General features: G+C 40.7%; 1 protein-coding gene across 1 annotated transcript in view; it reads left to right on the top strand.

Annotated features, from left to right (window-relative positions):
• LOC307260910 (polypeptide N-acetylgalactosaminyltransferase 10-like) overlaps positions 1 to 13,274 on the top strand; it is a gene marked incomplete at its 5' end in the record, with an annotated part of 55,263 nt that overhangs the window by 19,884 nt on the left and 22,105 nt on the right. Inside the window, one exon of the mRNA XM_080041277.1 lies at positions 1,904 to 2,070. Coding sequence (XP_079897403.1) covers positions 1,904 to 2,070 — 167 coding nt within the window. The remainder of the gene's footprint in view (positions 1 to 1,903; positions 2,071 to 13,274) is intronic.

Raw genomic sequence — 13,274 nt, 5'->3', positions numbered from 1 at the left:
TTCCACACACACACACACCCACACACTCTGTCTCTCTCACACACGCTCTCTCACACACACACCCACACACACACACACACACACACACACACACACACACACACACACACACACACACACACACACACACACACACACACACACACACACACACACACACACACACACACACACACATAAATACACACTCGACTTTGCACCCACTCTGCATCTGGTGGATTGGTATGTTGCTTGTGCCTCAAAAGCAGCCAGATCCACACCAACGACTGACACATTCAATTCCTGTACGCTGACTAGATTTAATTGAGGCACACACACACACCAGACCCACAGACACACACACACACACACACACACACACACACACACACACGCACTGCTCCGTCCACTATATGAGATATGTACAGGGTTTAGAGTCACCAGCCGGCTGCTTGTCAATCACTCCGTCTGTCTCCCAGCATTCATATTTGAATGAATAACTTACAGAATGATGTTCAACCCAGACGTTGATCGACTGCCACTGTTCACTTCACACTGGGTCTCTTTCTCTCTCCATCAGCCGAGGAGCATGACTCTCTTCCCATTATTATCTCCTCTGTAAGTGTCCCGCCACTTGCTGTGATGATCATTTACAAGGTGATCTCTATAACCTTTCACTGGAGCACGTATTGGCGTATGTGCTGCAAATAATAAAATTAAAGCTGTCTTTGTTGCAGGAGAAACATGTCAGTGGCATTGCTACAAAGTCTGCTGCATCAAGCGCCATTCAATGGCTGAGGGATGCATTATTAGTGGTTGTAGCTTCTTTTTGCCTCTATGTAATCTATGGGTATTCCGTTTGAAGCAAGAACGATTGTTCACCCAAGAATCTCTGAAATCACTGGTTGTTCTCCAATGGCTATGATAGTTTGAAACAAGCAGACAACCTCAAGGATCAATATTTGGGCCATTTCTGTTCTCTCTGTATTGTGTCATGCTAGGATTATTGTGATGTAATTTACCTGCCTGTTCAATGGTCAAGCCTTAGCTCAGACTGTGCAGAACTCAGTAGCAAGTCTCCTGACAAAGAACATTATTTATGTTTCGTCTGTCAGGAGCAAAGCTAGACGTAGCCTGATGTTGTCATAGAAACATCAAAGAAGTGTTACCTAAACCTTAATAATAGCAGTTAAGTGTCAAATCAAGAAAACACCCGCATGGATAGTTCTTAAACAGTGACATGTAATGGTTTTGAGAGGCAGTGACTAACACTGCTGTCTTGTTGAAGGGCCTCAGGCTCAGGACTCAACAACAAACAGCACATGCTGCTTTCAGAGATTTCTTTTTTTGTCAGATGATTGCCCTGCAATCATGGACACATTTACATCCTACCATTTACTGTTAGCCCAAGTTGTTTATTTCAAATTATTCTGTATTATTTCTTGCGGCACTCACGGATACATTTTGAACCAGAAATGAAGGTGCATGTACATTTGCGATGTAATGGGATCTTTGAGCAATACGTATACATATATTTATCTTCTTTGTTCTTTTCTAGCTCTCTGAGAGATGAGCGTGTACAATTCTTCTCTGTTATAGCAATTGATAGAAAATTGATTGAATCGTGGTTTCAGAGAAGATTACATGTGGATTTTTGCAAGCTGAGTAGAACTGCTGTCTTGCAGCTTGCGCAAACACATCAATTCGAGCACTGAATCCATATGGCACCTCACTGACCTCCGATCTGCTTAGGAGGCGAGTGTGTAAACAGAAGAAATATCGTTGATTGAGGGATTTGAATTAGATGCTTCCTACCTTCCCCCAATACGTTGTATGGAGAGAAAAAAACAAGGACAGAGTTGTAAAATAACCACTACAAAAGCATAAATGACTATATATTTGTATTTTCTTCGCCCGTGTGTAGCTGTAAACAGAAGCTGTATGCGGAGAAGCTGCCCAACACCAGTGTCATCATCCCCTTCCATAACGAGGGCTGGTCGTCTCTGCTGAGGACGGTGCACAGCGTGCTCAACCGCTCTCCTCCACAGCTCATAGCAGAGATCATCCTGGTCGACGACTACAGCGACAAAGGTAGAAAACTAAAACCCTCATCACTAAACAGAACACAGGTCTGCACTGTATAACACACTGCCTCAGACAGGTGTAAGGTTCCATTGCTGTGACTTCATTTAAATGTATAATTTGTATAATGGAATTTAGAATTTTTATTATATAATTTGTTTAATTCTATTGTTATGGTATGGAAGCTTTGATCAACGATATATTGCTTCAGTGAGTCCGATAACCTAAATTTGTTTCCACGGGTAAGTTTGCTTCAATAAATGTATATTTCCGATTATTTTCTTGGTTATCCTTTCCCTTAATGTTTAGCATAAAAGTGGTTCATGTTAATATCAGATAGTCATAAGTCTGAACAAGAAACTGAATGAATGATTACAGTCAAACAAATCTAAAAGTGCAATTGGTTTTCCTGTGGACTTCTGTGTTCAGGATGAAGTGTCCATTTATCATTAGTATTTCATTGGTATACATTCTATGCTTGCTTTTCACCATGAGATGCTAAAAGCTTCAAACACCACAGGACAAAACATTGCAGTGTAATCACATGATTGATTCAGGTCCAAGGTTTTTTTTTGTTATATTTCTCTAGTTTCAATTAAGTATTTTCTCAGAAGGGACAAACTTGTATGTTGCACATTTCTAGTTGGTAAAATAGTAAAGGTTATCCAAATGAATAAAGCTTTTCATCTGCACAAAAGACACAATATTAACTACTTATAGCCAGGGTCTGAGAGTTCTGGATTTCAAACAACTCTATTGATCTCCTGAACTCCTCGTCCAGGAGGGTTTTAATAAAAAAAAAATCCCTCGTCTGTCTGTGACCTCCTTACGCTCCGTCTCACAAAACCAACTGACCCTGTACAAGCTGTGTTTCTGAGATATAAGCATGGTGAATATGTACAAAAACAGACTAAACCCGCCATGTGAAAACCAGTCTAAATCAATGGACTATTGGGATTTTCTTAGAAGCTAAGTGGAAACAATGCATCCACCTTTGCCCTACCCAAAGCTTCTGGGAAAACTATTGAACCTACATTATAAAGATAAGGTATACAATAGAGCGTTTTTTAGCAGCCTGTGAATTTGTTTCATGAATTCAAAAGTGTGATTTGGGGATAATTTAGAGGAAGAAAATACACTGAATGTTGTATTTGTCTTAAATACAACTTGCATAGTGAACCTGAACATTATACAAGCACCCTGTGGGCTGGTTTTGTGTAGGGACATCATCTGAGACTGGCACAATAAGTGGTATTATATATACACAAAGAAATGTGGATAAAGTTTGGTGAGTGTTCCTATTAGAGTTCAGTATTACTCTTCATGTTAAATGAGGTTTTGACCCTTCAGTGAATGAAAATAATGAGCCCCAAGGCGACACCATTCTGTAGCCCTGTAATAAAGTATCTTCAAGCTGTATTTAAATCCTTTTTTCACCCAAGCATAGAGGAGACACTCGAGCGGCTTGGTCTGGCCTCATATCTACCTCGTATCTGCTTGGGCTAAACTACTGTAGGTGGCTCAACTAGCTTGATTGGCAGCTTCACCTGAATGCCACTATTATTGTGTTACCATGTTTCCAAGAGCCTCTGAAGAAAATACACGTGGCTGGATGGAAGGAACATGCACATCAAGTGTGTTTAGTCAGATTTTTCCAATAATACTTTTTTTTACCTGGAAAGAGGCTGTAGCACACACATGGCATTGTGTTGGCTTAGCAGCATGTCCATTGGTAGCTGAAGAGTGCAACAATAGAATGGCCATTGTCATTCAATGGCCCATTCCTCACTGTCATCAAGAAAGTGTGATTATACCTTACGAAACCAAAATATTTCCTCCCTGCACTGTGTACAGCTCTGGTCCATTCTGTTCAGCATGGCTTTGTGTGTTTGTATCTCTTCTCCTCCCAGCAAACACCTGTTTTACATTGATGCATATGTATGTGTGTGTGTGTGTGTGTGTGTGTGTGTGTGTGTGTGTGTGTGTGTGTGTGTGTGTGTGTGCACATGTGTCCGTGTTACTTTCATTTCCGCTCTCTCTTCACCAGCCCTCTTGAGCAAGTGTTTAATTCCTTGTTAATTAGCGCTCTCTGTCACGGTCCCTCGTTGAAGGATGTGTTTACCTCTCGTCTCCAGCGGTAATGAGATGTTCTGCTGCCTCAGACTCATTTAGAGGTCATCAGAGCTCACAGACTCAACCCTCCCACTGCTGCTGCTGCTGCTGAGTGGAAGAAGGGGACAGACGCAATGGCCAAAGCATTACTATGATTTAGAATTTTGAAATTATAGGGCACTCGGAAGTCTTTTTTTTTTCAAGTTAGGTGTAGAGAAAATGTACGTGTTGGTTTTGTCAAGTTACGAAATTCTAATTCAAAGAAGTTCATATGCGGTCAGGCTCACGCAAACACAACATCAATTCAACAATAAATAGTCCATGATCATTCAGGATAATAAATATAAAATGTCACACAACTTCAAGAAAGAAAAAAAATACAGTATATAAATGAGGTAAGCCCTTTTTTCCCTACATCATCCGTTCCATGCTAATCTCCCATGTTCCCTGCAGGTGGGATGTAGAGAGCCACTGAGTAATGTGAAAGTGGCCCAGAAATGGGATGGGTCTAGGCCCTCTGTCGCCAGGATGGATGGAGGAACATTAAAAAGCTGCAGGGAAGGGATTTACCCTCTGCAGGCCGTCTGCTCTAACACTGCCACTGTCCTTTGAAAAGACATTAGTCATGCTTTAATTAAGACACAGGGAAAGAAAGTGAACTTCAATTGGTTCTGGACCCTGGTCGACTAGCTGGTGGTGTAATGTCAGAGATCATAATCCCAGTCAGTTTCAGTTGCACAGAATACCACAAATTAGCACTCAACGAGCGTTGAGCCCTTGCATAATACATTGGGTAGTGAGTGCATTATATAGGAGGACAGAAAAAGTGATTTATTAGCACGAGTGATTCAGATTTACAGTGTTGTGCTTAATTTATTGGTCACACATACATTTACAAAAGCTGAGAAAAACATCTCCCGTGAAATAGGGAGTTGGCAATATGAAGTGGGACAGCTTGAATAAGTTTGTCTGCATTTGTGTGGCCGTGTCTTACTTGTTCACTTCACACAGTACAATTTGAGATTTTTTTCCCCAAAATTTAAGTAGTTTTTGTTTCAGAGTGGGAACACAGCCCATGACAATAACACCAAATGGATGTTTTTATCAAAACACTTACCGTACATCTAAACAACAAATCTAAGCAAATAAACAAAGCAAGTCTATCTTTACAGTAAATACAACTTGTATACACACAATATTAACATGTTTTGAAGTTTGAATAGCAGGACCTGCATTCAAGCCCTGCATAACTAACTACCCTTACAGTGGATTAAATGTATTCTGTCTGATTAAAACTGATCCGTCTGGGTTTGTATAGGCTGTGCCAGGTTTGATTGACTCGCCTGTTAGGTGGGGGCGTTTTACATCTTCATCATTCATAAGTAATTTAAGGTATCTCGACCTTGCATTGATCCCTGCATAGTTTTTCCCACCTCCAACCTGAGCAGAAATCTAATCAGCCAACGTCAACAGAATAGACACTCCTGCTGGGATTAAGGTGTTTAAACCAGCCCACTTGGGAACCACCAAGGCAATCTCTCAAAGTATACCCAATTATAATATGTCATTGAGACCTTGGGATTGGACAAATTTGATTTCAGTTCTGAAATGTTGATGAGGAGGATGTACAGACATTTTGGAGGCAACTCTTTAGAACATTGTGGACACTACCATCCTTGATGCTGTTATTTAAAAAATGTAATCTAATCTACAAAAACAATTACATACTTTTGAAACAGTTCAATTTGGGTGCTATTTTTCTGTAGCACAAGGCGCAAGAATATCGATTGGGGGGCTTGTCCAACCATTGTGGAGTCCGCACAGCAAACAGTCATGGTAGCTGCTGGGCCCGGCTCTGAATGGGAGACTTAGGCAAGCTGGTAGTAGCAAAGCATAGTGGACGGGTTTGGGGTGTACGAGTACCGATGTCTTGAATTGGATTTGTGCCAACAGTGGTAGAAAATGAAGATGAGCGGTGAAGTGTGATATAAGTCGGGTAGATGAAGGCTCAGTCAGGCTACTGCATTCTGGTTAAGCTGCAGAGGTCAGTTGGCACATGCAGGCACAGCTAGGAGTGAGATTAAGTAGTCTGGGCAACATCTGCAGAGGATGGTTGTAGCGCTGTTGGCGATCGACAGATGTCACACCCAGGGTCCATGCAGTCTGGACCAGTGACATCACAGAGTTCTTGATCGTAATGGAGAGGTCGTGGTTGGGCCAGGCCTTTTCCTGGAAGCAGGAGCAGCTTGGTCTTGTCGAGGTTGAACTTCAGGTGGTGTGCAAACATCCAAACAGATTATGTTTGCCAGACACGCAAAAACATGTGCTGCCACCTGGGTTTCAGACCATGAAAAAGACAGAATTAGTTTAGGGCAATCCACTTAGCTGTGGTAGCAAAAGCCATATGGGTGAATTACAGAGGCAAGTGACTTGCGGTAAAGAGAAAACGAGATGGAATTTAACCACAAGCATTACATGAAGACATGAATTCACCCATAAATACACACTTAATGGAGACTTCAGAATGGAGACTTTTTTTAATGAGAGTTGATATAAAAGATGATTCTTATTAAGTAGCTCTTGATCTAATTTACATTCACAAACAGCAATCAATCTGAATGAGTCGTTAACGTCTCAGCCCACCGTGACAAAGGCCCTTCTCCTTTCATAACACACACACACACACACACACGCACACACACACACCAACACGTACTGGTGTAAACGAACCCTCCCAGCCAGTTCTGCTGACGCTGAGTTACCGCACTCTGCTTAACAGCATCTACAGAGCCTACAGTCATACTAATGCCCCCTTATATTTATACCACTTCATTATGCACCAGAACTGCTTGTAACTGTTATCCTTAGGGAAATTAACTCATGATGAGGCAGTTTTTCTAACGCTGTGAAGTTTGCCTGTAAGGTGTGTAAGATTACACATGTTGTAATTATAGAAATGACCTCCAGTTTTATGAATGCGTCATTAAAGGATCCCTCCAGTGCTGGTGCAAGTTGGCATCATTTTCCATCTCTCTCTCTCACTCTCTCACTCTCTCTCTCTCTCTCTCTCTCTCTCTCTCTCACTTATCAACCAGCTGTGGATGTTCAAAGCTGTTTTACGTAGTTAGCTGAACTGAAACAGTTGTTCAGCTCAGTCTCATTAAAATTGTGGCACTCAGTAATGTGTGCAGTATTGAAATCCATTGAAGAAATGTCTGTCATCGTTGAGGTTGATGTGACGTTGACCACTTGTTTTTCACAATTCTACAATGTAAACGTTAGTCCACAAATAACAGGTAGATTAGCTAAAAAATGTATTGACGTCTGCTGAACAAGGAATTAGAAGACATTACCTTTTACTATCAATATCTCTTCACTAATTTGCTGGCATCTGACAAACTTAACAAATAACAGAAAAACAATCAAAAGGTGATTTTGGAGAAGCACTTTGTGAACCCCTCATCTCCCATGATCTGGTCATGTGCAGAAATGTTGGATTCTTACCATTTCGGTGTAACTAGGTTCTCAACCCTCTCATTGCATCTGAACAAATGTTGTCTCACATTTGTTACCCCTCCCTCCCCTCCTAATACACAGGCCAGTGACAACAAGACAAACCATTTTTAGGACAGTTCAAAATCACCAGGTGAATCCTTTAATCCTGTTTTGTCTAATGTCAGCATTACAGATAACATTAACATGTAAAAGAGGATGCTTCACTAAAAAGTATTGTTTACCAAATTCCTGCCAAGAAAAATCTCTTTAGTGGCTGACTCCGGGTTTATCTGCCATCTGTTTCCCAGCAAGCTGCTGATGACAAATGCTCTTTGTCAGGTGGCAGTGATGTTGGAGGGATAACATAACAATAAGAGCCCCATGGGTATAGTGGGAAAACTGGCTGTGGGAGAAAGCTCATCTTTGCATTCATCGAACCATCCATCTGTGTCCATCAATGTATTCACACCTGTGGCCTCTTTTTTTTCTGGCACCTGGCCATTGTATAAACTCGGTCTCCTCGTTATCTATAACATTTTTGGGATGTACATCTAGTGGCATGTTATCCCTTACATACAGTAGAGAGCAACACATTTGTATTTAGGATCTTGAAAACGTCTTTGTGCAATTATTCAAGCAGTGTGAGTGTGTAATGTAATTTATGTATTTGTGAGGGTTGCCAGGGCCTTTAAGTTCCATGTAAATGCAATGCATATGTAATGTTAAGGATATCTACTTTTTTCGTATTTCACTGTCATTTAATGTCCTTGCATGTGATTACATCGTCAAAACACTTTCTTTCTGTAGCTATATGAGGACTGGAGATTCTCTCATTGCGCTTATTTGATAAATAAAGAATGGCACTTCTCTCGCCTTTTCAAATGATCAAACATTAGCATTTTCCACTAAAAAGAGAGTTTCCATGCATTTCCCTGTTTACACATAAGAGTCTATTGTCTGTGGCAAATCTTACATTGAAGGGTCTATCCTCTCCCTTCCTCTCGCCGTGGACCTTCAGTCTTGTTAATTGAGTAAATAATAACATCTTCATAGTCCTTCATAGTCCTCTGTCTCCTTGTAAAGAGTGAAATTGGCTGATATTTGAAAGTGCAAATTGTAACACATCTAAATTCTACACAGATATTCAGGTAGAAGCTACTATAAGCACTGAGCGCTGAATACAGAGAGCATTTAAAAAAAAAAAAGACTTCTTCGCATTCTCTTTTAATTGAAGACCAGGTTTTAGTTGTGGCCAGTTCACTATGTCAGGGGAGATTGACCGCACTCCCACCCTCCACCGCTCTGCCTCGCTCAGCCTCACTCTCTAACCACATCTGACCAGCAGGCAGCTGTGATTTACAGCCAGCAGCTCGAGCGTGACACTGTGACACAGACAGTGAGCAAGTGTTGCTATCAGAGCTGACAGCGGCTTTTTATATATCTCCTCGTTTTGTCTATTTCTTTTTTTTGTTCCTTTGCCTCTCCACTGTTTACAGTATGGGCCCTTTTGAAATTGTGAAATATTTAGAGTCTAACCTTCATATGTTTAATATTTTCAGATGTAATATTGCAATACAAAGGCATTGGAAAAAACGAGACCACTAATATTGATTGTTTATTTCAAATGTGTCTATATATTATTGTGCTGCCAAGACACAAATAGCAATCCTTCTAACACTATTTGCATGGATTTATTTAGCTTCCATCACATTAACTTCTCTCTGAAATGCTCTGCTGCTTAAACATACAGCTGCCTTTACATGGCGTATAATAATGGATGAATGAGAGAGCTGATATTGACTTTGAAAGAGGTTGTAATACCTGACATTGTAATATTGGTTCACTTCAAAGAAAGCAGTTTGCCATTTAGCTTAATAACTGTCTCTTGTGTTATACTTGATATGTCTCTCTGTCACACCGTAATACACAGTAGAAAACAGCAGCAAAAAGGAATCACATTGTGTTTACCAGTATTTGACTCTAATAACGTAACTTCAAGCTTTTTGGATAGACTAACAAATGAAAGTTACCAGTTGCGATCATATGAAAACTGACTGTCAATAAAGTCAACCAGTTGGACAGCTAAGATATCCGCCCCTTCTTGTTTAGAGTAAGTATCATATGAATTAATAGCCCTTTAACGGGGTCAACCCTTACCTTAACCTTGAACCTAAAATCAAGTTTGTATAAACATAGGAATTGAGTCAACCAATATTTTCATATCTTGATTATATCTACATTGCTCACTCGTATTAACACCATTGTAACTGGAGTGATTCCCATGGCTTCCCCTCTGCTGTGTAAAGATGGTCACACTATGAGGTAAATGATTCATGCGTGCCTGACAGCTTAGCGTTGGTAGATGGGCATGAGCTATGAATTCTGTCGGCAGAGCCCAAGTCATTTCACGGATTTATGGCCAGACGGGGCAGAGAAAAGTTGCCATAACGTGTCGCAGACAGAAACCGTAAAAAGAACAGAAAGCCGCCCACATCTTCTCTCTACATCAGGTTAGGGAAAATAATGCATGGGAGAAAAACTTTTGGTTTGATACAGTATGTGCGTCTGCTGGAGCTCTCATGCTCCACCAAATAATCTTGTCCTGGGATCAAATCAACCAAGCTCCTAAGTCTGACTAAAACATGTCCGCCAGTGTGAGTTTAGTCACTACGGGGACTCATATTGTTTAAATTAACCACTGCTCCCAGTCCCAATTCATACTGCTGACTTGGAATAGTTAATCACTTGCATGCTACAATGAAAACTCAAGTTAGTATCAAATTCTCAAATTGTGTAGCCTAGAAATGGGTCTCTAGAAATGTTTGCTTTCTGCTGTGAGCTTGAATTCCCAGTAGTTACAATGGATTTCAATTGTGACAGGTTGTCAAGGGAAAGAAGTACAAAAACATCCATGGAAACCTTTGTATGGTAAGCTCCAAATGCTCATTAGTTTTCCAAGAAAATAGCTAATTATGCTACCATGCTACTCCTGGAACAGCTTCAAAGCTCTCTTTGTAACTGTTGTGAACACAGCTGCCTTCCTCCTCCTCAAAGGACACATAACGCCAACATCATTTTGTTTTTCCTCAACATGAGGATATCCAACGAGGATATGTTTGTACTGGAAATATGAGCAACTGTTTACTGCCAAAGCAGAATGTTCATTGTCAATATTTAGTTTTGGTTAAACATCTTCTCGTGGCAACATGTAATAATGGTCAAACAGATACAATTAATAGAAACTCCCCCAAAAATTCCATTAATACATTGTCATGTCACAATTGTAATTATCTGGTGAAGAGAACGTTGATTTCAGTTACACATTTAAACTGGTAATCCATAATGATCAAGGTTTTACAATGCAGTGTTAGATTTTTGGTGAAAAATGCTCCTTTATGTTTACACTCTATGGAGAGGACATTTTATTCCTTTATTTAGTTCAGTCCTTGAGTAAATACTTCTATTCCATTTGTCGATAACATTGATTTTTATTTAGAAGAAAAACAGACTTGTGTGCTGTAATCACAGCCAATAGCAGAGCCTAGTATTTATTTAGTGGGAACGCGGTGGCACGATCAGCGACTCTTGATGGAAGCCTGCCATTTGCAGATTGATCGTCCAATTACTTTCCTACTTTGTGCTCCCCGGGATCCGTTGGAACAAATGGCTGCAATGCATCATTTGAAACAAGGAGTGGTCTGTTGCTTTGCTCTTATGCAGAGTGACTGTTGATGTATTTCCAGTCAGATTCAGAGGCGCTTTTGGTGGCATGGCTCCCAGCAGGCGTCAGCACGGCCCCCCCAAATAGGAGCCACCGCATGCAGACCGCAAGAGAGATATACTGCTAATTGTGCAGAAATATGTCATTGTGTTCAGGAGGGGGGAAAAAATAAAGAAAACCTCTGCCAGTGCCGGTACCCAGTGCTGCCAAGAGAAGCTTGTGGAGGGCCAGAGACATTTTTGCAGATTTGCTATTAGTATTAGTGAAACAACAAGAGCTATTTAATAAAAAATTAATATTGAAAATTAAGTTTCAAATAAGCTACTTACTGTTGGTCAGTGTCTACGCCATTAAGGAGTCAAGTAACTGTCCGTCCCTCAAACTAATTTATGTCCATCCGTCATGATATCATGTCAATGATGAAGGACAAAATGTTGAACTGTTGACCTGAAGCCCGTGGTATCTAAAAGCTAAGAGGTCACCTCACCAGGAAACATCTTCTGTGGACCATACATATTGTCAGCAAACGTAATAGTATTTTGGCCAGTAGTTGTTAAACTAGACAAGGGGTTTGTGGTTGATAAATGGACTGACTGACAGACTCGTTGTGCCGACAAACAGGCCAGAAATGGGCATCTTCTAGGTGCCTGCATATAACAAACATGCTTAAATGTTTCTTGTCAGTACATAATAGATTGCTTTTATTTCCGGGACAGTCTCATTAATGATTGCATTGCTTTGGTTGTAAGCTGCTGTCAACAGTGCAGAGCTACTTTGAACAGTCTTATCAACATTAGCAGCCACACTAGCGGCAGTGACAGAGATGTGGGGAGAGGAAGAGATGGTGATAAGGAGATAGGAGACAATTTTGGGGTAAACTGGCAGCGAGGGAGTCGAGTTAGCAGGAAAGTCTGGACAAAAGTTCAGCATGTTTATTCATTCGTGTCAGGGTGTGTGTATCTGTTTGTGTATGTGACGGAGGGTGTGGGTAAGATAATGAGGTAATGTTGCTCGGTGAAGCATGACAGAGAGACGAGGGAGGGAGTGATATGAAAAGAGAGGATGAGAGGGAGACAGAGAGGACAAAAGAAGCTAATTAAGTGTTGCCATTTGGAGATGTTGAGGCATTAGCGGGGAGCTGATCGATTCAAACGTCTCTCGGAAGAGGAGAGCAACAGATTAGTCACGTTTACTGCGTGAGGGCAAGGTAAAGATCATCTACTGTAGCTCTGACAATGTATGTATTGGCCTCTGCATTAAGCCATAGCCTGGACAATGTAGTGTGGAGCTTCATTTAGTAGCACAGCAAATGCACTTTTCTTTGATCTGACCTTTCGTTTATTTGAACCGTTAAAAGTCCACCATGAAAAAATAATTGCAATATATTTGAATAGCTTTTTGATAAAGTAATGAGGCTGTTTCCTCAATTATCCGCTAATCCAATCCTGTGTATGGGTACTGTATAAATGTATAGGAAAGAATGAAAACCTCCATGTACAGTTCTATGTGAACAAAGGTGTTTTTGTCAGGTGTTGTTTTTATTAGGCCCAGACTGTAAAAGGCCCCCAGGATAATCGGTTCAACCCATCACTCTGAAAGTATGAGACATTTCCCAAAGTAAACTGAAAAGTATTTCTGACTCCGAAAGTTCATTGTCTTGTTTGTTTTGCTTCTTCAATATTTCGCTCATGCATATTTCATTGATTTGCATTTTTTTAGAAAAGAGCTTATATTTAGATATGCAGCACACACTATAGGGATTTAATTATCTCCGCTGATCTGAACTCTGGAGTACGATATATAGGCTACGCTCAGAATTCTGAGATACTTAGAGGCAGCGTCAGTGTGTGATGTTTGACATGATGCAGGTAGGTCGTACAAACAT

Source organism: Ammodytes marinus (genome assembly GCF_949987685.1).
Source record: "Ammodytes marinus genome assembly, chromosome: 14".
NCBI classification, from domain to species: Eukaryota; Metazoa; Chordata; class Actinopteri; order Uranoscopiformes; family Ammodytidae; genus Ammodytes; species Ammodytes marinus.
Note: the sequence above shows the minus strand (reverse complement) of the source record. Positions and strands in the feature narration are given on the sequence as shown.